Source organism: Alligator mississippiensis, chromosome 16, assembly GCF_030867095.1.
Source record: "Alligator mississippiensis isolate rAllMis1 chromosome 16, rAllMis1, whole genome shotgun sequence".
NCBI lineage: Eukaryota > Metazoa > Chordata > Crocodylia > Alligatoridae > Alligator > Alligator mississippiensis.
This window is the reverse complement of record NC_081839.1, coordinates 12,165,574-12,192,643: the sequence shown is the minus strand read 5'-3', so window position 1 is coordinate 12,192,643 and position 27,070 is coordinate 12,165,574. Positions and strand designations below refer to the sequence as shown.

General features: G+C 45.5%; 1 protein-coding gene across 4 annotated transcripts in view; it reads right to left on the bottom strand.

Annotated features, from left to right (window-relative positions):
- The window catches only part of RANBP3 (RAN binding protein 3), a 130,751-nt gene that overhangs the window by 63,838 nt on the left and 39,843 nt on the right, over window positions 1-27,070 (bottom strand). For all 4 annotated transcript variants that reach the window (XM_059719621.1, XM_059719622.1, XM_014599838.3 and 1 more), the window contains 6 exons: window positions 13,831-13,867; window positions 13,651-13,737; window positions 10,100-10,171; window positions 5,894-5,959; window positions 2,342-2,434; window positions 1,520-1,629 (listed from right to left, as the gene is read on the bottom strand). In XM_059719621.1, coding sequence (XP_059575604.1) covers window positions 1,520-1,629; window positions 2,342-2,434; window positions 5,894-5,959; window positions 10,100-10,171; window positions 13,651-13,737; window positions 13,831-13,867 — 465 coding nt within the window. The remainder of the gene's footprint in view (window positions 1-1,519; window positions 1,630-2,341; window positions 2,435-5,893; window positions 5,960-10,099; window positions 10,172-13,650; window positions 13,738-13,830; window positions 13,868-27,070) is intronic.

Sequence of the window (27,070 nt, the reverse complement as noted above, 5' to 3'; positions counted from 1 at the left end):
TAAACGAAACACTGTTCCATCAAATCGTTGAAACAGAGGTCAAATCGGAATGGTGCTGTTTTGCACAGCCCTAATAATTACCTCTCTTACTTCCCTGTTTGTGTTTTACTTCAACAGGTCCCTCTAAAATCCTGAGATCTAAGTCTCCTCCTGATTTCTATGGTTTTGCCTTCTAGTTTTACCTCTTAGAGCTTCATGCCCCTAGGAAATCTGCACCTCTTCTCTGCAACCCCTTTTCTGTGGCTTCGATGACACTTTAAATGCCTTCACTTATCTCAGTCCCTAACATTTTACATCCCCACAATTCCTACTGCCATATCATACTAAATTCAAGAGGCAGAAACAACCATTTAAAATATAAATACCAATAAATGCATTTTTAATTGTATATAGGTCATAAAAGTGGGATTTCAGTTTACTTAACAAGGTGGAAGAAAGCTGAATGCAAACAGTCTTGCTTTAAGAGCAACTAATTCTGCTCCTAAAATACATATCTAGACTTTCACCAAAGCTCTCTCCTCTTTCCCATTTCCAGCAAAGTTCCACTCAAACCAGCTTTTACGTTCCACTGGAATGGGGATCCCTACAGATGAGTCAAGAAAAACTGCCAGATGCAGGTATCTCTTCCCTTATAGAGAAGCTTCAATTTGTATGCGCTATTTGCAACAGAGTTTTCTATTCCTGACTCTGCACTGCATATAGAGTAGAGAGAGGGAGACACCTGCAGACCAGAGCTGAATAAGAAGCATATATCATTCAACTCTCAAAAGGGAGAAACCACTTTTCCAGAATGAAAGTCTATTAAACTCTTGCTGGCAAATTTATCAGATTATTGAAAGCTAGTGATAGTGGTAGGAGGGTGGCAACAATGCTAAATGGGTGGAAAAACAAGAACTGATAGAATGGTTCATTTCTGTTAGGAACAGAAACACAGGGCCACATTTTATTCTACCTATTCGGCATCTAAACAGACTTAGATGCCCAAGTGTGATTTTATTCCAGGTGTTCAAGTCCCTGAAAGTGTATTAATTCATCTATTTTTGTAACAATCATCTTACAAGACTAAATCACAAAAAAGCAGCAGGAAGGAAGAGGACCCCCCCCCGCTTTTGTATTACGTTTTTCCATGTACATAAACAGGATGAAGCAGGCACCTAACTGCAATCCTAAATTCACTTATGTGGATAAGTAGAATAGAATCTGGCCCAAAAGCTGGCCTGGGCAGTATATCCACTAGTGCTACTGAGAATGGAAGGTATCTGTCAAGAAGACCAGTTCAGTTGTTGCATCTGTAGTGGCAAATTAGTCTGTTTTGGCAAAGGACACTTTCTTATATAGTAAGATTGCTAGGCTTCATAAGGTTTACTTTACAATTCTTGATCAGTGCTTCTACCTCACTTCAGGTAAATATCTAAGTAAAGGAGCTATCCCTACAGGGAAGTCACAATACTAGCAAGAGATACAATTTAACGTTATCAAAAAAAAGCTTGACAGTGATCAGAGACCAATGGAAACTCACCTTGTCTTCAGAGTCTGATCTTTTCACTGTTGTGCTGATTAATGATTCTGATGGAGCTGCCACTCCAGAATCTGGTGGGGCGTTTATACCATTGGTCCCACTGCTTGGAACTATAATGAAAAATGACATGCCAATATTACATGTTATAAATTAAGTGCCCACCCTAACAAATATTTAGCTTCCTAGATAACTATATAAATAAAATTGGTGGTAATACAATAACAATACTAGAAACCTTAGAATGCTTTATAGAATTTAGTGGTATTAAAATTGCAATATAATTTCCTAGGTGATTAGAAAACGCAATTTGGTACTACTATAAAGATTTGCTTAAAGAATTAAGTTAAAAACACTATACATTCAAATGAAAACTATAAATCTTTCCTTGGCTCTTTGTAAAATCAGTTTCACAACATATAAAATAAGCAGGATTAAGCAAAAAATCTGCTTAATTCAGGTTGCAATTCATGCTAAAATGTGGAAAGTGCATGAACTGAAGTTAAAGTAACATCAGGATACTGAAGTCAACAATACTCTGGAAAAACAAATGCTAGGACTTACAGCTGTAGAGAAAGCCACACTATTTTGGTGCTGGAGACAATGCCTCGCCATTCACCCAAGTTGCATTTACTACCTGCATCCCACATAGGTCACCATGTACAATCTTAGGTTTACACTTAATTTCTGGTCTTTTTTTTCTTTGAAAGAAAGGGCAAATCTGGAAGACATCTAAAATAAAGCCTGTTGCAACTAAGTTTTCCCCAACATATCTACATGAAGAGTAAAGGTAAAATTATAAACTAATAGAGAAATGTGATTTACCCATTTGTGAGAAAGCCTTTGGCTGCGGTGCTTGTAATACTGCAGGACGCAGTACACTTCGTTGCTGTTCCTTCGGTTTCTGGCTTGGGAGGCCTAAAAATGGAAGCAAACTTTTCCAGGACCTTCAGATATTTAAATGTACTGAGCTGCAAAATTCAATTTCCGTCTAGTTTTCCCTAAGCATCTGAACAGGACAAAGTTAAAAGTAGAATTTTATTTACATTGGAAAAGGCATTTTCCCATTTATTTCTCCAAAATTATTTCAGATGAGGGGTAAGATTACTGTTTTGTTACTAATCTTTAAACAAATCCACATGTATTTTTCATTCAGCCACCAACTTTACATTTAAATAAAAGGTACTATGAAAGGTACATTGGGGGGAAAGCCAGAAAGGTTCATTTAAAAAGGAACAGGTCACAATCTTTTTAGATTCAAGGCACTTCTGAATTCATCAGCACCCCATTTAAACATTAATTTTCAATCATTTTTGACTGCAGAAGATAGAGCAATTCTCCTGTTGCTAAAAACCTCAAGAAAGCCCACAACAGGTCAGAATGTATTTCACTGGATTCCTATTTGAAATCTCTGGGTTTAAGTTGCAGATCACATATAAAAGTGGGTACACTTAACAGTGCTAATGTGGGGTGGAAAGCCCTGATGCCCCCAAGAGGATCTCATGCCACCCCAAGGTGCCAGAGCACCCTAAATTGGGAACCATTAAATTTAAAAGTAATGTGCAAAACAAGTACTCCCAGCTATATTTGAGAGCAGTGCCCAGATCCATAACTTAGGTCCCTGCCAGACAAGCACATAGAAGCACAATAGGATCTGATGCATGATCCACACAATTGCACCTCCTGCCATGCCACATCTGCAGGACAAGACGTGTGACTGTGGGAATCAAGCATCAGATGCCATCTCACCTTCTTGCCAGTACAGGAAGAGCCCCGGATCATGATCCCTGGTTCCCCCTGCACTGGCAAGTAGCAAGCTCCTAAGGCTAGGAGCCCCTCTCAGCTGACAGGGCTCCCAGCCTTGGGGGTATACCATGTGCTCCTGCAGTGAGGAGTCCCACCAGCTGATGGGGCTCTCCACCACAGGGACACATCTGGCCACATGTTCAATTAATGGTGTGACAGGAACAATCCACAAAATTATTACATATTTTTTTGTGGCACAACTTTGTAGGTTATCCCTTGTTTTATGAGACCATTAATTGCTTTAATGTGTGGCCAGGTTACCATTTAAGACATGACAACTGGCTAACCATGCCTTAAATGTAAAAGATCTGATGCGGGGGCCTCAGATCTTCCCCATCTCTCTTAAATTCTCCAACTTCTAGATTCTGAGTGAAATATTATTTTATGTAACTTTAAATCTTACTGATAACACAATAATCTGGCAATTTAACCCAGCTACCGCTAAGAATTAACCTGATATTTGGAAATATACTGAATTTTCTTATTGCATTCCATTCATATCTGGATTCAGAAGTCCAACTAACCTTAAACAATCTGTTAGAGGGGTGGGCAAAATATGGCTCACAGGCTGGATCCAGCCTACCGACTGATCATATCCAGCACATGGCTGCCCCCACAGCACTCTACATGGGGTCACACCCCACCCAGTCCCACCCAGGGCAGCCCACACTACACCTCTCACCCACTGACAGCACTGCCCAGCCCAAGCCAGGATGCACAGCTTCCTGGCTCTTGCTTCAGCCACCTGGGTACTGCTCAGCTCCTCCTCCCCCTCCCTCCCCCCCGCTGCTCGGAGGCAGAGGGCAGGGTCGAGGGGGAAGGGTAGGCCTAAAGCCAGGCAGCTCCTGCCCCAGCACATCAGGCTCCAACTCCAGCACCCAGCCAACTTCCAGCCGTGTGCTGGGGCAGGAGCTGCCCAGCTGCAGCCAGGTGTGGGGTGCATGTGGACAGGAGCTGCCCCGGGTGAGGCTCAGCCCCATGTGGAACACCACGAGCTGAATGGTGGGGGGAGCAGGCACAATGCACCTGCACCACACTGTCCAAGCAAGCTCTGCTGCATGCGCCACATAACCCACCACCCCCAGCTGGCTCCCAGGTCCTAGCCCATAGGTAGTCCCTCACACCCACCTTCACAATATACAAGAGTGTGACTATTTTGAGCTATAATGCAAATCACTTCTATATATACTACTCAAAAAAAAAAAAAAAGCAGCAAACCAGGACAAAAAATAGTTTTTAAATAAAACTAAAACATTACAGTAAATGTTTGATTTTTAGTATACAGTACAACTTGTTTTTTTATCTATAATTTGTTAAAATGATATCTTTTGAAAGATTTTATGTGCACAGCCCCTGACAGCTCACCAAAACTCATTAAGTGGCCCACCAACCAAAATAATTGCCCACCCCTGGTCCATTAGGAAACCCCAACTGGATTGACTCCAGTAGTCTATGGGAATCCCCAATGCTTTAGCGTTACTCTACTGAAATAAGTGAAAGACGAACCCCTGGCTCATTAAAATACCATGAAAAAAAATGTCACTCTTACATTAACATCTCACTTTTCAAAAATTTGTTTGCCTTTCCAAATATCCGAAGAGACAGGCCCCATCCAAGTTCAGGACAAGGAGAATGCAACCACGCCCCAAGCAAATGCAAATTTAGCAAGTCAGCTTTGGGCACCAGAAGAAAGCTATAATTAATTCCTGCATGTACTATGCCCAAAATAAAGTTTCCACATTGGTTAAAAATTATGAATTCCATTAAGAAGAGTTCAATTTCCATTTAACAATCATATCAATATCAAATAAAAAGCCTGGATTAGTTGCACCTGGGTAGCTCACGATACACATAACGTACAGAGGGCTACCCACTAAATTTAGGATAAGTCGTTCAGCTCTTTTCTACAGTTTTTAATTCAAAGGGTGCCACTTCTCCTGCCAGATGAGTGGAGTCTGGGCTCCAACTGGGTGAGGAAGTGGCAACCTTTTCAATAAATCTACAGCAAACTGCTGGAGCATCTAAGTGGTCCTGTTTGCTGTATATCTCTGGTTACTCTGAAGGGTTGGGATCCTTACCCCTCTACAAAGAAGAGGGTTTGTGAAGTGGCCGGGGTTCTACTGTACAAATATAAGATGTTATGCTCTAAGTATTACATCTGCATGCTCCTGTAGTGATTCAAGTAAAGAAAAACCACTGCAACTTAATCATTTAATTCCTTGTTGAAATTAAAGCCCTTGTTGCATCTGCATGCTCCCATAGCAATATAGCTGCAATTTAACAGCTGATGTAGCTGAAGCAGCAGCTTTCACTCCCTTTTTAATGTAATTAAAGGTTGGGTTTGTGCATAGCCCTATATACATATATACATACTTATATATACACACACATACACACACACACACACACCCCTCCACATAAATTTCTTAACTTCAGTGTTTCAAAATCTCCTCTCACCAGAACAACAATCCTTTCCAATTGTTAGATTAATTTGAGGAAAGTGGCAAATAAAAGGAAATCTTCATTTAACGTGGATGCTTCTCTTTTGCCTCAGAAAAAAGTTAAACCTACCTGCACTGGGTGCCTGACCATGGATAAGTGTTGGCGGTTTCAGTCGGAATCCACTGCTCTTTTCCTCTAGAAGCATAATACACAATATAAGAACACCGGTGACCTTTTCTTCAGTGTAACATTAAGTCTAAGCTTCCAATGAATGTGACAGCAAATTATTTCCTCTTTAGGATTTGCAAAACATTAACTTGTAGTTTGATTGTTTTAAGCAAGATATGCCACTTAATGGAGCATTTGATAATAAACCCCGAGTTCTTAAGAACAAAAGCAAAAACAAGACAAACTTAAGAAACAAAAAGATGCTTTAAGTAGGAGTTATCATTATCACACTGACGTTGAAAGCACAACTAAATCTAAACACAAGAGACTGCATTTTCATCAGGCACAAGTTAGATTCAAGATCTCCCTCTGCAAGGGAAAGCCACCTGGAAACAGTCTGAGGTTGTGTCCCACCCCTCCCTTTCCCAATTAATCCACTCCCTTTTTGAGACTGTGAAAAGCACTGTTACATAAAAAAGGAAAGATCTTTTGAGTGCAGAAATACAACAGGACAATGAGCTCCAAAATAACCCATTCAGTATGAAAAGCACAAACGATTAACAAATGTGAGGAAATGACAACTATTTCAAGATAGCTTTATATCAAAGACACTGTATGCTATGTTCAGACATAATATTAGGTTTCTAATAAGAAAAGGGCAGTGTTAAATCAAATTAGATGTTTGCAGAACAAACGTTTTTCTGGTTAGTGACTACTAATCATGTAAATTAAAAAACATTAAATCAAGTATTTCAAGGCATCAGTTGTAGATAGGGATTCAAAAAGTGGGGAGGGGTTGCGCCAGTCCTACAGCACATATTGCATTTTGCACAATGGTTTATGGAGGGGTTGGTTCTTAAAATTTTACGTACAAGGTATTGTCTACGAGCAGAAGCTGGGAAGCACACTTGACAGATCTGATGTTTAATTTTCACATGTAAAATTGTGTGTGCAGACAAACCTCCACTTCACTTTTTTCTCCCCCAACTCAAAATCAGCCTAACACTTCATACTAGAAAGCTGGGGAACACCAGGATTGATATAAATCCCCTACATCTCAAGTGCAAAAAAAAGAAGGCAAAAGTGAAAATGATTTATTTCCCTTCCCAACTTCAGCTTTTCATTTACTTAATACTGCAAGAAAAAGCACTATCATTTATGCAGAATTATAGGTTCACATATCCCTGTTCCCAACTGAATGCTTTATTCATCTTGGGAAGAATGAGAACTATAGAACTTCTCTCTCTGATTCTGTGACATTTCTAGAAGTGTCATAAGATAACTCCAGGACCAGCAAAAAAATAAGTAGTTTCTGGAACTTGCTTTTGAATGATTTTCTCTCTCAAAGAAGAAGGGAAAAGATATATACTCAACTAGACCTTCTTTATAGCATGTTTTTACCACTTTAAGAGAGCAAGTGCAATGCACATATACAGATTTAACTAAACAAAGTTTTTCTTCTTTTAAACAAAAGGAGAATTGGTAGAGGAAATTCTCTTAATTAAAATTACCAAATACAACTCATGATGGCATAAAGCAGGGAATTTACATGTACAAGAATTCTGTTCAGCTCCCAGAGCAGTGACCTGAAGACAGGAACAACTTTTCACACGTTCAAGAAAGATTTCTTGAAAAGGACAATTCCATTTCATGATGGAGAAGGAAAAGGAACAAAACAAATACTGAATTAAACTGAGAAGACATATTGCAAGCAAAAAAGAAATCCATTTAAAAATGGTTTAAACACAGTCTCAGTCTACCAGGAACTGAGATGCCACAAAAGCAACCAAGGAGAGTATTCCAAAACTATAAGTGCTATAAAAGCAGAGCAAGCAGCTTTTGGAGCCTGTTTGTTTTGGTCACCAAAGAGAACTTGCTGACTGAGAGCACACTAGTCCTTTTGCAACTGGATTTTATAAATGCACAAATTGAGGGGAAGATGATGGGTGGGATTAAGCAAACTATTAACAGATTGCCAGAATTCTACACTGCAGGACTCAAATAGCATATGAAAAAGATGCAGTACTAAAGTAAAGCTGGCAACACAGAAACAAGTCTAATAGGTTTGGTGTATATTGCACTGGTAAACGTTGCCTGTGTTGTCACATCAAGGGTTTAACATTCTGCCTTTTATTGTCAAACAGCTACCTGTGGCTCCCTAACTTAAATTTTGTACTTGGAAAACTCTATTATAAAAATACAAGGTATCCTCTCCAAACTTTATAATGATTAAATAACATTATCTAAGAATTTAGGTAAAATTGGTTGAGTCAATATGATAAAATGGTCCCTTTTAGAAATGTGGCTCCTGTTGTCAAATTTTCTGCTCATCTTAAATGGACTCAACATTATGCAAACTCCTAATGTGAGTTAAAACTGACTCAAGTCTTGTTATTAGGTTAAAATTTAATAATGCTCTATAAAGCCACTATTAAGCTTTGTATAAAAAGGAAAAAAAATAACTGCAGTATCAATTTAAACTTGGAACAAAGACATTACCATGTGTTTACAATAATCGTATGGTTAATACAAAAATGTCACTAAAGGACAGGGTTACATCTTGTAAATTCTTGTAAAGTTTACTATTCCAAAGTTAATATTGCAGGCTTGAGGCATCATTTAGCAGTGATACAACCTTTACGTAAAGTTCAGAGTACAGATCAGTAACTTTATATATAAATATGGATCTCTCCCCAAATCATCTGTGGGACCAAATTCTAGTTGCCGTAACCCAGCCACTTTGTGCCCAGTTCCACTTATTTGAGCACATTATTTGGCGGAGCGTGAGAAAAATGATGCTAACTTGGGTGCAAAGTTGAAAGAATCAAGGTTTTTCATTACTCCGTTCCTTCTAAAAATATAGTTTTGCAATTCTCATGTCCAGCAACAGGTCAAGAGAAGCTCAGACTGATGCCCCTGAAGCTCTGGCACACACAAGCCTAGCTATTCTTTCAAGTTCAGGATAAGAAAACAGATTCCAACACATTCATTTCCATGCTGCGGCTAGGCAATTGCTATGGACAAGAAGGCCCTTTGATGTAAAAGGAGTGGGGTGAAGCTCCCTGTTCCAAAGGGATGAAAGAGCTGCAGCTAGGGAGTGGCAGAGAAGTCAGATAGGATTTTAACTTGTAATTTTGGGCTATCTTCTAGGCACCCTTTACACATTACAGGTATTATAAGAGGTACTATAAGACTAACTACAAGTGAAAAGTACTTATCATACAATAAAAGCTCCAACCAGCTACCAAGTAAGTATACATTTTTGAGATCTAACTTTAGACCTGGTTGCTACCAAACATTACATTTGCGTGTGTAGCAGCTCCCCAGTGGCTGGGAGCCCCATCAGTGGACAGGGCTCCCAGCCACAGAAGTGCACCATGACCTGCATGAAACCCCTGGGCCATGGGGATCACAGCTGCCGTGATCCCCAGGGCCTGAAGGTTTCACACACCCCCAATCACAGAAGATCACAGCTGCTGTGATCCCCCAACCCCAGGGGTGCATGGGTGCCTCTGCATCTGGCAACCCCTCAAGTGATGGAGCTCACAACTGCAGAAGCAGCCCAGTATTGAGCTCCCCCTGTACTGGCAATAAGGCACAATGCAATCTAACGTGAGATCTCAAAATTGCACCTCCTGCCATGTAAGTGTGGCAGGGCAAGAGGCATGATTGTGTGGATTGTGCATAGAGTCCATTGTGCCTTTACCTGCACACGTAGTGGGGGCCCTAGATAGAGTAAAACCATTGCACAATTAGTGTTTAAATCTTTTTCAGGAATTAAACAGTCTTGTAATGTATGGGTTATGTTATTTCTGTAACAGCATTCAATTTGCATGGAAAAAGACAATTACGTTTGCAGGATAAGGATTATGAACCCTGACCCATCTTTGAGAGCAATGACGGAAACTGAGAAATATTACTCTCAATTCACCTGAAGTTCAGCTATTGCAAAGTGAGAAGTACAATTAAGAAGCCCAAAGGCACAAAAGACAAAAAACAATCTATTTAAAATGAATGTCAGGAAAATGTGGTCACGAATGGAAACGAACAGCAGCAACTAATCTGCTTTCTTCCAGCAAATTTCTTACTCAAAGTGCTAGACAGACAATTCTTCATCCCAACGTAATCCACAACTTTTTGCTGAGAAAGAAAGTTTAGGAAGCTGACCTGGTTCTGAGTCAGAATTTCCTGTAGAAGGTTCACAGAAGCTTGATGGCATAAAGACATTGTTCTTTGTTACTACAGTCAAAGAAAGAAAAAAAGGCAGCACAGCATTAATTTCTCTCATTGTAACATTTCCTCACTTCAATATACCAAATTTAAAGTGCAATCTGAAACAGATATTGCATTACAAACAACAACAGGAAAAAAAGTGTCAAGATTGCAAAGTCAAACACTTAAATGTTAAAACAGGTGCCCATTCAACAGAGTAACTTCCACTTCTACAGAGCTAGTATACATAAAGGACTTCTACTTTTGGATCCTTCATAAAATATATTTAAAACATTTTAGCTTAACACAATAAACATTACAAAAAGTCTAGTCTAGATAAGGTAGTTAATATTGAACTATAAACAGACATAGCTATGCAAATTAGAGATACACCGACACATCGGTCCAATATCGGATCAGTACCAATATTAAGACAACTGGCTGTAATGGGTATTGGCCCAATGGGGCCAATAAATGCCCATGCTGCACGTAGCACTCTGGCAGCGAGGAGCACAGCTGGTAGTGTGGGGAGAGCTGTCTCCAGCCGGTAAGTCCGGCGTGGTGGAAAGGGAGTAAAGGGGTATGGGGAGGCAAATCAATGCCTCCCCCACCACCATGGTGAGGGAGGGGCAGGAGCAGGCACTGCCCAGGAGAGGCAGGGAGGGGCAGAGCCACAGCTTGAGGCAGCTCCCACCACTGCTTGCACACCAGGAGGGCATGGGGGAGGGGGGCCATGTGCCCCCCGGATCTGCATGGGGTGGGGCAGGGCGGGCTGCAGCCGAGGCTTCATGGGGCTCTTCTCAATGGGGGCTGGGCTTGAAGTGGGCGCTGGTAACACTGGGAGGATGCTGCATCCACCCCAGTTTCACCGCCGCCCGCTCCCAGGACTGCTGCTGCCAGTCGTCCAGTGCAGCCCTGGCTCTTCCTGGCACGTGGGTGGAGGTGGGGCATTGAGCAGGGGCTGCGCTGGGTGGTTGGTGGTGACAGCGCTGGGAGTGGAGTGGCAGTGAAATCTGGGGTGGATGCAGCATTGTCCCAGCGCCACCAGTGAGCCCCACACAGCCCCAGATGCAGCTCGCACCATGCACATTTGAGGGACACATGCCCACCCCCCCCGCCCCTCTCCCGGGGTGCAAGCAACAGTGGGAACCGCCTCCCCTCCCATGAGCTGCGACTGCCCCCCTGCCCTGCTTGGGTAGTGTCTGCCCCCTCCCTTTCTGCGGGGGGCATTGATCTGCACCCCCCCCCAATGCCCCTTCCACCACACTGGACTTGCCAGCTGCATCAGAAATCGGATCAGTATCAGCTGATATGCCTCCTGAAGTATCAGCTATCAGTATTGGTCCCCAAAATCCCTATTAGTGCACCCCTACAAATTAATTTCCCCAGCATAAATAAGGCATAAGAAATCATGATAACCAAAGTATATAGTACTAACAGATTCATTTATAAAGATCCAATGCTTGCATTTCAAAGTGTGATATCAATACCCTCCCAGGAAAGTAAATGACTATGTAAACAACACTTAATACAAACCAAGGCTCAAATAAGTAAGTATTTAGAGAATATTTTTTTTTTTTATAGTCAACTAAGCTGTCCCTACTTTTAGCACACAAGGTCTGAGAATATTTTAAAGTATGAGAACCTGTAATCAGGGATATACAAGTACTCCTTCTCTAGGGCTAGAGAAGCCAACTCTTTACCACAGTACTTTCCTGCATGCTAGCAATGGTGACCCAACTGTCCTAGCTTCACATGCTAACCAGCAAAATCCAGAAGCATGGGAAAACCAAACACTGTCCACTTGTGTTTGCAGTCCCCTGTTGCAGTGCAGACTCCATGCATTGCAAGTCCTGTATAGAGAGCCAAAATCCTACTTTCTATAATTCCTATCTCCTCCCTACCTCTTTAATTTTGTTTCATAATTATGCCACTTGTGGAGCTCTACTTCATTCTCATACTGTTGAGCATGGTCCTCCAATTCCCATCTGTCCCAGACCGCAGAGCTCTCCTAATGATCTTCACGTTGAGGAGAGGGGGATGTGGACAGGGTCAGACAGGAACTGGTGAGCTTTCAGCTGTTGTTCTTCACAACCCACTCCTCACAACCTTCTCCAGGCAATGCTACTCTATAATCATCCCTGACCAATGCTTATCCATGCTCTTTTATTAAGTCAGTTGTCTGTCTACCTAGTAATAGTTCTGGTTAAGAGAAGGTATGGCATTGTATTTTTGGTCCCCAAGCTGCAGTACAGAGTGGAGGATGTTTGGTTATGCCATGCTTCTGAGCTTTGCTGGTTGCCATATTAGGTCAGGGAATGTGGTCATTCCCCACACCCCACTCCTCCACCCTTCCTCAGAAAGTCACACCAGAGCTGTGGATTTTGACTGAAGTATGCCAGTGCTCCTGTGGAAACCCAAAGATTCTTAGCTAGAGGGTCTTGCTCATCTACTCAGGGTCAGACTGAAGACCACATTTGGGATCAGGGAGGAATTTTATTCATGGTCAAACTGTAGGGGTGCACCGATAAAGATTTTTTTGGCCGATACTGATTGCCAATTATTAAACTAACCATATCAGCTGATACAGATCCGAGCTGATACACAGTCCTACAGCTTGGAGAGCAACGTCCTTTCAGTAAGTCGGGGGGGGAGGAGGGGCATGTGGGTGTGCAGATCGAGGCCCCCACACTGAGGGAGTGGGGCAGAGCCATGAGTGGCCTGTCCAGAGGATGCAGGGAGCAGGGAGGGGGGGCAGCTGGAATTATGCCAATTAACGCTTCTTGATGGTTCCTGTAGGAAAGGAGTTTCTTCAATAGAATATGATCAGAAAGGAAGTAGATGGAGTATTCTGAAGATCATATGAACAGCACTCTCGCTCCAGCCAAGAGATATGGCAAAGAACATTAAAAAAAATCTAACAGAGAAACTATGCTACAAGAATAAAACTGAGAAGTGAGAATGCTGCACAAAGTATCTCTAAAGAAGTGAAGTTTCCAAATCAAACTCTGTGGCCACATTTTCGTGCAACTTAAAAACATGGCAAAATAACAATCAAGTTGTAAGTACTTTTCAATTACAACTTCTGAACCTGTTTACATGTTAAAGCAAGGCTGTTCTACTTCATTCTGACCAGATGCCACAAACCACATTGGCCATACACTGTGTGGGCAGCTCCCCCCACCCTCTGCCATGTGGGCTACACAGACAGCCCCATCACCCCATGAGCAGTACACGCTCCCCTGCTCCCCACCACATGGCAGTAAGAGGCAGCTGCAAGGGCCCAAGAAACACAATGGCCCTCTCAAGGGCCACCAGCAGCTAGAGCCCTGTGCTAAAGAATGTTGCATCACTGTACCTACTCTACAATTTCTTCAGCCTCTTCGCTGCTGAGATACTAGGAATGAAAGGCAAAATAAGTCTCCAGTCCTGCGCAAGTGAGTAGATAATCCCAGGTGAGAACAATTAAGTATGTATAACATGTTAAATATAAAGAAGTGGTTTACCGGACTGTGAAGGAGGAAACTGTGTTAAAGATGAAGTTCTTTCCCGCTTTACTGGAGGACAGTAACTTCCATCCTCGTGATCTGAATCTGGAGGAGCGGCACAGAAAGGACAATTCAGAGCTAGAGACCAACTTTCACTGAGCAATAACTAGCCATTTTCAAACAAAGGTACTCCCTTACCTTCTCCATCTTCTGGACTTGACCCATCTGCTGACCTCTGAAATCACAAGAGAAAGTTAATAAAATAACTGTTTGCATTTCAGATTAAAATAGTCCACTCTTCAGATCAAACCAACAGCTAAAACACACGGGAATAAAATGTGTTGGGTCAAAGGCTGATATTCAAATGGCTAAGCACTACGATAAATTATATTCAACCATACTGAACATCAGTCACAAAATTTCACCTAACAGGGGATAAATTTAAAAAATAGTAATTAATATAAATTGACATATTTCCAATTACTGTTTGGTTATCTTTTATGTCTTAAAATACACGCCCAAATATTGTAATACCCAGTATAAGCGAGTTTACAAATTTACCTGAAGTAATTATTTTCCTACATTCTGGAAGCCTGCAAATGAGTACATTTGCAAGTCTGATTATTAACAATAATGAACAGAAAACCAACAGAAGTTCCAGCTTCCATATAAGTGCATAAATTTCTTGCAAATTAAGTCCAAATCACTTATACATGGATAGCTCCAAAATATAACTGACAATATAACCTGACAGAAAACAGTGATAATATTTTTTTAAATTAAAAGGCAGTACTAAGTGCTGTCACCAGTGGAACCAGTGAAAGAACATAGGATTATTTCCCAAGGCACACACTATTTACATTTAATAAAAAGAAACACTTCAAAACCATCATCACTGACTACAGTTTTGCATGACTCATTCATAGGCATGCTTGTCAATATTATTAGAAAGGAAGGAAGCGACTGCACTACAAAAAAAGTCATATTTTTTCATTTCAGGAAAAGTATTAATAATAATCATCATCATCTTATTCTCTCTGTCCGGAGCACAGATTCATTGCCTCAGCAGCCAATCACAATCCTTACTGAAACAACCAGAGTGCTCCAGGCAGACAGAATACGCATTTCAAACAGATATGCAAGCAAGTCAGAGCTATAATGAAGCACCAAGGCCCCTGTCATGGACTGAGAAGGCTCTGCTGAAGAGGGAGGTGTGGAAAAAGCAGTGATGCGCCCAATCCTTTTTTTCCCACCTCCCTAGAGCCTGCCTGCCTCTCCCGCATCAGGGGAGGCAAGCTGCCAGTGGGTCCTGAGCTGCAAGGGGCTCTACTGCTTCCCTCTGCGGCAGCAGCACCCCCCACGCAGGGTGTCAGGGGGTGGGTGCTGACCAGGGGCCACCACCACCACAGAAGGAAATATCGGGGTCCTTCACAGCTCATCGGCTGTGCAACCCACCAGTAGCTCACACTCCAGCCACAGGAGACGGAGGCAGGCTCCAAGAGAAAAATAAGAAAAAAAGGAGAAAAGAAAAGATTAGGCCCTTTGCTGCTTCCCCCCCCTTCACTCCCCTCCAGCAGAGCCTGCCCATGTAACCTGCCCCCGGGCCACACAGCCCCTGAACTGCAGGCGGGAGGGAAGGGGTGCTTCCCTCCACAGCAGCAGCATCCCCCCCCAGGGCTGCCCAGGCAAGGTGCTAGCTGTGTGGGTGCAGCCCCAGCTAAGAGGCAGCACCTGCTGGATCCAACAGTGCATGGAGCGCAGGAAGCCTGGGCATGATCAGGGAAGCTCAGGCTTGGCAGGGTTCCAGCACCCCATGGACCATCCTTGCCATGTTCCCACCCAGAAATGGGCTGGCGCTGCCCAGGGCAGCTGGGTGACAGCAGGGAAGGTGCATGGAGCACTGGAAGCCTGCAAAGCCCAAGCTTTCCTGAGCACACCCGGGTTTCCAGCACCCCGTGTACCATCCCCATTGCTTTCTCTGGATAAAGCCCTTGTACACATGAGGAAGGAACATCGCTGTAATTTGTTATGTAACAAACTAAAATACGTGGGATGTGTTTGAATTTCAACATAAGTCATTTAAATCAAAATACGCTGCCAAACGTGTACACTGTTATGAAATTTAATCATAACATGCTGCCAAACATGTACACTTATGCAATTAAACTGTTAAAAAGGGCATTAAACCACTAAAAGGGGCAACTTCCTCACATGTACAAAGGGCTCAGTCACATGTACAAGGGCCCTCATATTCTATGACTATACACAAGTCACAAGGTCAGACTTTTGATAAAATATGTATCCAGAGGGCCTGTGTTTACATATGGACAGCTTTACATAACCTTTTTGAGGGTGGGAAGTTTTGATTCTGTTTAAGTATTCCATCAAAGGATAACTAAAAAATCCCGTATTCAAAAAAATACTTTTGCAATGAAAATGTAATCATAAATGTTTTGCAGGTTTCAGCTAGTATCTATTATTTTTTGAATAAGTGCAAATTGGTATCATCCAGGTTAAAGCAACACTGAGTTTAAAGAACGAAGTCACAAATTAAATGAACCAAAGAAACAGACACAGTAATGCAAGTTGACATTATAAAATGTTGGGTGTGCTCAGGAGAGCTCGGGCAGGCCAAAAACACATACTAGTTGTCTCTCAGAGATATTAATAGGGGTGAAAGACGAGTATGACATTTTGGCCTAGCATGGAATAAATGACATGCAGGTCTACACAAACTAGCATAGCATGTAGACATTAAAACTGATTTGGAGTGTGTACACACATAACATGTATTATGCAATAGGTTTAAAATAATAAAATAAAGTAAGCAGACATACAATGCACAGAGGTATTCAGGCACAACTTAACCCCTCCTTAAACCGAAAGAAAAAAAATTAAAAACCTGGATGAATTAGGAATGCCTGATATGGAAGTGAACTTTGTTCAGGTTACACCTGTCCACTTCACCAATTTTTGTTAGGGAACTAGGCAGCTCAGCATCTCACAACACTTAGATCTCCCCTCTCCCCCCATAGACAGCAACTCCACATTTTCCTCCCAACTCTACTGCTATGGAGTTACAGGCATAGCGTATGACCAGGTCCTCGGGTGTCCTCTCCACGTGTGGGTTGAAGAGCATTTGGCAGATCTCATGTTGCAGCCACCAAAACCAAGCTGTCCTCAAAAATGGCTGCAAGAAGTCCTAATTGCGAATGGAATCAGTGGCAAGCAAAGGAAACAGCTGCACACCTTCACGTCAAACAAGCACGGCAAACATAGACCAGCATAACTAAGCACAGGATTTACATGGAACCAAAACTGGGACCGAACAGAAGGATGGAGGAGGAGGAAGGACCATATTTCTGTTTTCAAAGAATATAGAACTAAAGTGAGAGAACTAAGAGGGAAGAAATAAAGCTAAAGCTGAGGCTAGGGTAGAGATCCAAGAATAAAAATACTTTGCCTCACTCTTCAGTAAGTATGAAGCTGCAATTGAGTGGGGTAGCACATTACAATGAGGACATGGATATAGAAATCACTGTATGCAGGTAGAAGTAAAAAAAAAAAAAAAAAAAAAAAAAAAAAAACAACAAAAAACAAACTGATATCACAGTGATATCACAAAATGGAGTGGCCCAGATGATCACCATCCCAAAACATTGAAGGATGTGGCAAACAAAACAAGAACTCCTCTAGCATGGATCAGCAAGGATGGTAAGCCCTACATTCTTGTAAAATAGCAAATATAGCACCATTTTTGTCATTATTTAAAAAAATAAAATAAAATATAGAGGCAGTTACAGAGCTGTTAACTTGTGTCTAGCTGTGGGTAAAGTCTTAGAACAGATACCAAAAGGAATAAATAATTCAGGATATGGACAAACATGGGAACAGGATAGCTTGTTCCTTGGAGGATGATTGCAAACTAATATAATATTATCCTATGAGAAGATCAATTTCTTAAATGAGAGCAATGCAGTGGACTTAGCAAAAAAGTTTTGATACTACGCCTTAGGGAAAATTACTGGCCAAAATCAGAGAGGCCAAGAGGAGGTAAAGGAAGTGTTAAACCAACTGTGAGCCCCAAGCCAGATCCAGACCATGGGGTCATCTCATGGCTAGGAACCTACTGAAACCAAGGAGAAAGGTGGCTGATTGCAGGGCCAGCTGCCATTTTCACAGGCTTATCACAGCGCCCTCCCTCCCATACCTCTGACTTACTGAGAGGGCTGTCCTATCGTGTGACCCTGTTACTTGCCACCAACTGGCAAAGACGGGTAGCAGCTGCCCTCTTGGCTACTCCCCTCCGCAATGATGGCTTCCCATCCCCCTCCCTTCCAGTGGGCTGCCAGGACAAACTGGCCATGAAGACTGCTGGCTCCCACTGGGTACCCAACATTTCATTTTTTTTCTTCTTTCTTTTTATTTTGCAGATTTCACAGACTTTGCCCAAATTTGTGGTTTCTATGAAACCCACAAAAAACACGAATTGAGTAGGTCTCTAGATTTATGGGGCAGAACCACAGGGCCAACAGCAGCTGCAGCAGGTGCAGATCAGCATTCAGGCAGCAGCATGAGCAAGGGCTGCATCTGCACAGCTCTCACTCACCCCCCTTCACCAACAGCTACATCCATCAGGACCCAGGGAACCCAAAAATCAGCCAGTTAAGGGGGCACTCACCATGCTTGAAGTCATGAACACGACTAGTTTTGATCTTGCAGGAACTGAGCACTGTTGTTGACAAAGCAGAAGGCATCCATTTACAGCGCACAGAGTAAAATAGTCATTGGCATGGAATGGTTATGGCAAGTCTTCCTCATGTGCCTGCCATCACTGAAAGTACAGGCCAGAAAGATCTGGAGCCTTCTGGAGATAACTTCCTATAAAGCTTTCTGGTTTCTATCCCAGGAAATTCTTGGGGAAAAAAAAGATCAGGACCAAAAGGGATATTGGGATCCCTGCTTCCCTGTCATCCAGCAGTAAAGCAAACGTATAACCTCAACCTTCAGTAACAAATGTAGTTTCATTGGATGGTGGCCATACATCTACCTGCTAACAGGCAGAGTTTAAAATAGGTTTACCATATGTCTAGGTTTTCCCAGACATGCCGTCTTTTTTGGAGCCCTGTGCTGAAGCCAGGGGTTTTTTTTTAAAAAGAGCAAATGTCCAGGTTTTCTGCTGTCCCAGACAGGCTGCTTCGGGCTGGGAGCAGCAGGCAAGGTGATTGGTTGTCAGCAGTCACATGATCCCCCGTGGGGGTGGAGACAGACAGAGAGACTATCAGGGCTGGGGGCAGAGGGCTGGAGGTCAGGAATGAGAGGCACTGGCAGGGAGGCAGGGGCTGTGGATCAAGAGTGAAGGACTCTTGAAACATGACAGGCAACTGTGGGTTGGTGTACAGGACACTGGCAGCACCAGGGAGCTGTGGGTCAGGAGTGAGGGGCACCAGCAAGGGGTGGAGGGCAGGGTACTGCTGTATGGGAGTGACGGGCAGTAGCAGGTCGGGGGGGGGGGGGGCGTGTGTGGCTTGTTAGTGAGGGGAAACAGAATGGGCAGGGGCAGAGTACTGCTGCCCCCCCCCCGCCCCACCCCATCATATTCTCCCTGCCTCTCCCCCAGCCCCCATGACAGGTGTCCTTTTTTTGGACCTGGAAATATGGTAACCCTATTTATAATTAGTTTAAAACTAATTTAAAACCCATTTTTATTTAGACCCGATATACATTTTCAACTTGGTCACTTGACATGGTCCCCTTGTTCATTCATAACGCATTAATAGAGAAGAAAATGCTTGAAAAACCTGGGGGGAGTTCCCCTCTTTTATATATAAACCAACACAAAAGCAGGTGGATAACATTCTTTCAGGTATATGGGTCTCTCCACTATTATAAGTTAATTACAAAGTTACAAGTGGCTGCTATGCTGTAACCTCATATATACAATAAGGAGAAGTAGTTAAACGGGTCAAGCCCCACTCAGGCCCCTACTTGGCCCAGCCCCCCAGGGAGAGAGAGAGAGAGGAGGGGGGGTACTCACCAGCCCCCCTCTAGTAAGGCAGGGTCCCCCAAATCCCGGGCAGGGCCCCCTTATTGCCCTAAGAGCAGCTTCCTCGATGGCAGGCCCACTGCACATGCGCGCAGTTTAAAAGGGCCCGCCGACTGGGGAAAAGCCCAGTTAGATGCGGGAGCGGCGAGAGACGCGCGGGTGAAAGCTCGCTGCGCCCCCGCTCCCCCGAACCCTCCAGCAGCCGTGGAGCCCCCAGCTGACCCCCAGCACAGCCGGGGTAAGCGGGGCCCGTGGAGAGAGGGGGCTAACCCCTTAGTGTGTGTGTGGGAGGCGGCGGCTGAGTGGAGCCGGGCTGGGTCAAGCCCCGCCCAGGCCCCTACTTGGCCCAGCCCCCCAGGGAGCCACGCGACCGGAGCGGTGCAAACAGGTGCGCTTCTCTGTCGGCACGTGAGTTAGCGCGGAGTTCACGTGGGAGGGTGTGCGGGAGGGCCCAAGACCCTGCCTGCGCACCCCCCAGGGTAGACAGCCCCAGCCGTAGCCAGCCTACCAGAGGCATGACACGGATGGGCATGCGCTGCACCCCGAGGGTCCCCTCAGGCTCCGCGGCCCCCCAGAGACGGCCACCCAGACGGAGCCCCTGGTTCCGGACTCCATGCAGACGGAGCCCCTGGCTCTCGGCTGTGGGGGCTGCCTGTCCCTTTTTCAGGCTCTGGGGCCTGGGAGCGTGGCGACCTCCCTTTGCGGGGTCTGCTCCCTTTTGGGGTCTCTGGTGCGCCAGCTGGAGGAGCTCCAGGCCACAATCCAGAGACTGCGTGCCATCAGGGACTGCGAGCAGGAGATAGACTCCTACTGCCAGGCCCTTCTCCCCCGGGAGGCAGAGGGTAGATCGCAGTCTCCCTCCACGCCAAAGGAGGACTCTGGGACCTCCTGCTGTGTCCAGCCAGGGGCATGGACCAAGGTGGTCAAGGGCCCTAGGGCCCGCCGCACCAAGGCCCCTCCCCCACCAGAGCTGAGCAACAGGTACGCACCTCTTGCTGCCCCAGCAGAGCCTGCTGAGTTGCTGGCCCCCACGGGCAACATGGGCCCAACTGCAGCTCGCGCCCCTGCTCTCCCCAAGACAAAACGTAAGGTGTTTGTTGTGGGAGACTCCCTCCTGAGGGGGACGGAGGGGCCAATCTGCCACCCTGACCCCTTAGCCCGGCAAGTCTGCTGCTTCCCAGGGGCCCGCATGCAGGACATTGCGGAGAGGATCCCCAAGCTCCTCAAACCCACAGACCACTATCCCATGCTCCTTTTTCATGTGGGCACCAATGACACGGCTCGGAGCACTCCCAGCCAGGTCATGAGGCGCTACAGGGATTTGGGAGCGGGGCTAAAGGGTCTGGGGGCACAGGTGGTGTTCTCGTCGATCCTCCCAGTCTCAGGCTATGGGCTGAGAAGGGACAGGAGGATCTATGTGGTCAACCAAAGACTGCGGTGCTGGTGTCGTCAGGAAGGCTTTGGCTTTCGTGACCACAGCCCGCTCTTTGGCGAGAGAGGCAGTGAGCTGCTGGGAAGAGATGGCCTCCACCTCTCTCCCCTAGGGAGGAGGCTCTTCTCAGCCATACTGGCTGACCTGCTCCACCAGGCTTTAAACTAAGCCCGTCGGGGGACAGGGGCACTACCGCCACTGCTGGCCCGCTGAGCAATCCTTGCAAAGCCAGCGGATCACGGCACTCAAGGGAGCCCACCCCAGCCCCAGCCCTGGTAAAATCTGTGGGCAAGGAAGGAGCCCCCCAGGGGGCACTTGCCTGCCTGTACACTAATGCCAGGAGCCTGGGGAATAAGCAGGAGGAACTCATTCTCCTGCTCAGTGCAAACAATTACCATGTCATAGGGATCATGGAGACCTGGTGGGACTCCACCCATGACTGGACCACGGGGATAGATGGCTATACCCTGTACAGGAGGGATCGTGTACAGAAGAGGGGCGGGGGTGTAGCTCTCTGTGTTAAGGAGAGCTACGCGTCCCTGCAAGACGATATTGGCGACCAGGGCGGATGGCTGGAGACCCTCTGGGTTAAAATCCGTGGGGAACATGGCACAGGGGACACAATGGTGGGAGTCTATTACAGACCTCCCACCCAAAGTCCTGAGCTAGACCAGGAGTTTGCCCAGGAACTGGCTGAGGCAGCTTGCTCCAGGACCATGGTTGTCATGGGTGACTTCAATTACCCAGACATCTCGTGGGAGGATCGCTCAGCAAAACCTGAGCGGTCGCAAAGCTTCCTCTCGTGCGTGGATGACCTCTACCTGACTCAAGAAGTCTATGGGCCAACGAGAGGCAAAGCGCTGCTCGACCTGGTACTGGCTACGGGTGATGACCTAGTCGGCGACCTAGTGATCGATGGGAAGCTGGGTGACAGCGACCACGAGCTGATCACCTTCACCATCCGCCGAAAAGCTGGCAAGTCGGTCAGCAACACGCAAGTCCTTGACTTCAGGAAAGCCGACTTTGACAAGCTCAGGAGGCCCTAAGGGACTGTGACCACAGGGAGAGGGGAGTTCAAGAAGAGTGGTTGCTCCTCAAGGGAGCGATCCTCCATGCCCAAACTAAGTCTATTCCATCTCGGAGGAAAGGCAGCAAGAGGGCACAGCAGCCCCCCTGGCTCTCCAGGGACCTAGCAGACCTCCTGAGGCTGAAAAGAAAGGCCTACAAAGGATGGAGGATGGGAGTCACCTCCAAGGAGGATTATTCTGCACTGGTCCGGTCCTGTAGGGAGCTGACCAGGAAAGCCAAGGCTGCAACTGAACTCCAGCTAGCTTTGAGCATCAAGGACAATAAAAAGTCCTTTATCAGATACGTGGGGAGCCGGAGGAAAAGCAGGGGCAACGCTGGACCCCTGCTGAACCAGATGGGGCAACTGACAACTGACGCCCAGGAAAAAGCCAACATATTAAATAGGTACTTTGCGTCGGTCTTTCATCAGCCCCATGGGACGCCCATGCCCGCTACAGGGCCGGGAAGTCCGGGTAAAGGTGATCCCCTGCTCTCCATAAATGCTGACTTCGTGAAGGAACATCTTGAGAAGCTGGATACCTTTAAGTCAGCCGGCCCTGACAATCTTCACCCCAGGGTACTCAAGGAGCTGGCGAGCATCATAGCCCAGCCTCTAGCGCGGATCTTTGAAAACTCTTGGCGCTCTGGTGTAGTGCCCGAAGACTGGAAGAAGGCCAACGTGGTGCCTATCTTCAAGAAAGGGAGGAAAGTGGATCTGGCTAACTATAGGCCCATCAGCCTGACTTCTATCCCGGGGAAGATCTTAGAAAAGTTTATTAAGGAGGCCATCCTTAATGGATTGGCCGACGCCAACATCTTAAGGGATAGCCAGCACGGGTTTGTTGCGGGTAGGTCTTGCTTGACCAATCTCATTTCCTTCTACGACCAGGTGACCTATCACCTGGACAAGGGAGATGAGATTGATGTCATATATCTTGACTTTAAAAAAGCCTTCGATCTGGTGTCCCATGATCGCCTCTTGGAGAAACTGGCCAATTGTCGCCTTGGGTCCCCCACGATCCACTGACTGGAAAACTGGCTCTGGGGTCAGACCCAGAGGGTAGTAATTGATGGAAGTCACTCATCGTGGTGTCCTGTGACCAGTGGGGTCCCCCAGGGCTCTGTCCTTGGACCCATACTGTTCAACATCTTCATTAATGATGTGGACACTGGAGTCAGAAGCGGACTGGCCAAGTTCGCCGATGACACCAAACTTTGGGGCAAAGCATTCACACCAGAAGACAGGCAAGATGATCCAGGCTGACCTGGACAGGCTCAGCAAGTGGGCGGATGAGAATCTGATGGTGTTCAATGCCGATAAATGCAAGGTTCTCCACCTTGGGAAAAAAAACCTACAGCATCCTTATAGGCTCAGCAGTGCTATGTTGGCTAGCACTACGGAAGAAAGAGACTTGGGGGTCATCGTTGACCACAAGATGAACATGAGCCTGCAATGCGATGCTGCGGCTAGTAAAGCGACCAAAACGCTGGCTTGCATCCATAGATGCTTCTCAAGCAAATCCCGGGACGTCATTCTCCCCCTGTACTCGGCCTTAGTGAGGCCCCAGCTGGAGTACTGCGTCCAGTTTTGGGCTCCACAATTCAAAAAGGATGTGGAGAAGCTTGAGAGAGTCCAGAGAAGAGCCACGCGCATGATCAGAGGTCAGGGAAGCAGACCCTACGATGACAGGCTGAGAGCCCTGGGGCTCTTTAGCCTGGAAAAGCGCAGGCTCAGGGGTGATCTGATGGCCACCTACAAGTTTATCAGGGGTGACCACCAGTATCTGGGGGAACGTTTGTTCACCAGAGCGCCCCAAGGGATGACGAGGTCAAATGGTCAGAAACTACTACAAGATCGTTTCAGGCTGGACATAAGGAAGAATTTCTTCACTGTCCGAGCCCCCAGGGTCTGGAACAGCCTGCCACCGGAGGTTGTTCAAGCGCCTTCATTGAACACCTTCAAGATGAAACTGGATGCTTATCTTGCTGGGATCCTATGACCCCAGCTGACTTCCTGCCCTTTGGGCGGGGAGCTGGACTCTATGATCTTCCGAGGTCCCTTCCAGCCCTAATGTCTATGAAATCTATGAAAACCACGTTAGTCTGAAGTCAGACAAAAGACAGGGCAACGTATCTTGGGGTGGTACTGGTTATTCACTATGCAACTCTGAATGGCTGTTTTCACATCAGATAGTAGAATGTAGCATGGATTAAAGGTTTCAGCATAATACAGTTCAGATGACAGAACAGTCCTTTTCATATTATTTATACAAACTACTCCAAACAAACACCAACTAAGTAAGGTCCCCCCTGCCACATGTGATTGCATGAAGAACATCAACACCAGGAGGACTGATCACTGATCAGCCATCCATGGTGAAAGAGTAGAACCGCATATATCCAATGCCTTTAAATGTTATATCAGAGCTGTCAACCTGTAGGCCTAATCCAATCCACAGACCCATTTCCTCCAGCCCCTGCTGTCACCTGCCACTTGCTCCTACTGCCCAGAGGGTCATATAAGGCCATTATCACCTTCTAGCATGGGCTTCCTACACAATCTAGGCTGATAATTTCTGCACCAAGCCCACTTTCTTTTTGAACTATATAGTATAACCTATCTCGAATAAATGGTTCCAAAAGAATGAGTATCCACTTAATCTCTTAGCAAGTTTCCCAGTAGGTAAACCATATATTTTTTTAAACAACAGCAAAATGGAATGAAACCAGTATGCCAACCTTTTTATGAGCCACCTAGAAGAATTACTCAAAGACTGTACCATGAAACCCTTGCTATACATAAGGTATATCAATGACACCTTAATCAAAGATTGTAGGTTTTCAGTTCAAATGATGGAGTTCCTCCAGAAATTCAACAATCATCATGCCTCCATCCGACTCTCTCTCAAATACTCCAGCACCAACATCTCCTTTTTAGACACGAACAGTATTCAGAAAGGTAAAATACATACCATGTTATACAAGAAACCCACAGACCAATATACATATCTGCACATAAACAGCAATCACCCTAAACACACCAAAAAAGCTGTGATATACAGCCAAGCCCTCAGATACCACCGAATTTGTACTGAGGGGAACACTTGGGATTGCCACCTCACCAATCTTAAAAAGGATTTCACCCAACAAGGACACTCCTCCAGAGAGAGACAGACAGACAGACAGACAGAGATCACATGTTTGAAAGAGCCACCCAGATACCACGTGAAGAACTGCTACAGTACAAAAGAACCCCCCCACGAATCGCACACCACTGGTTATGACATTTCACCCCTCCCTTGAACCCATAAGGAAAATCCTCAAACAATTGCATCCCATACTAGAAAGAAACCCTATTCTTAAAGAGATCTTCCCAGAACCACCCATCCTACTTTTCAAACAAACACCGAACCTCGCTAACCTCATCACCAGAAGCAAACTTCCTCAGACCCAGAAAACAATGAATGGATCCAGACCATGGCATGACAAGAAATGCAAAACCTGCCAACACATCTCCACCACCCCCACAATTACTACACCCCACAACAGAACCATCAGCATCTCTGCATCTTACAGCTGCACCTCCAGAAATGTAATATATATCATCCAATGCACCAAATGCCCTGATGGAAGAAACATAGGAGAGACCAAACAACAACTGTGCCCCAGAATTAATGCATACCGGAAATCTGGGGCCACACTTGCCAGAGGACAATCATTCTCTCCCCAATCTCTCAGTTCTAACCCTCAAAGGGAACTTACAAAACACTTCTCAGAGACAAGCCTATGAACTCCACTTCAGCAGCCTCCTGGATACTAAATATCATAGACTAAATGTAGACATTGGATTTATGACACATTATAATCTGCCTGACATCTGACTCCCCAGGTACCTCTCCACTGTTTAATTGCTACACTCATCCTCCCTCTCCCCCCACACCCAGCCCGTCTCTCACCCACTGACTCCCTAATTTACATCTTCACTGACAGCCTGTCTTGCATGCATACCAGCCTCTGGCTTCTTTACTATTCATTCCATCCAGGAACAGCACACACCAACTGCCGAGACTTCCTCAGCCCAACAAAGGGCTTTTAAACCCAAAATCTTGTAAACCAATTTTTTCCAACTATTTAAGTTGGTCTAATAAAAAATATCAAATTCACCCACAGAACCAAGAATGTACAAGCACACACAACCTATTTTGCATAATTGTATATTTAGCTTCAACCTTCAATAATTGGATTTCATAACTTTTCTGTTAGACTGAAGAACCCTCTACTATGAAAAACTCTTTAACCTATAGGTCCTTGCAGACCACAATCAAGTAAGATCTTAAATCTTCTCAACTAGGGACAGACATTCAGAAAGCCCAAGCCTGAATTGATTCAATCTTTGCAGATTAGTCTAATCAGTTTCCAAGTGCATAGATAGTCCCTTCTCATTCTGGAAATGCAGGCAGGTGCCTACAGTGGCTCAGGACAGAAGCCTGGAGAGGCAAGAGTAGCCCCTCCCTTCCACAGGAAAGCAAAGGTGTTGGGGGGGGGGGAAGGGGGGGGGGGATTCACAGCCAGGCCTGAGTAAGACTGAGGAGGGGTTTAAACCAAGTGGGCCCAGGTAAGCTACCACCCGGACAGCCAGTCACTGACAGAGTAAGCAGCCCAGCTATACTCACATCCCTTTCACTAACCTGCACCAGCCGAGGGCAGCCCCGTCCCCACGGCCAGGCCCAGCCCAACCATGCAGCTGTCTTGGACTGGGCTGAGCAAGGCTGGCTCAGGGCCATAGGGGCAAGACCACCCCTGGCAGCTGTGGCTCCGTTACAGCTGCTCCCTGTGCCCTGGCTGGGCAGGGAAGGCCAAGCTGAGCTGGGCCAGACAGCCCTGCACAGACC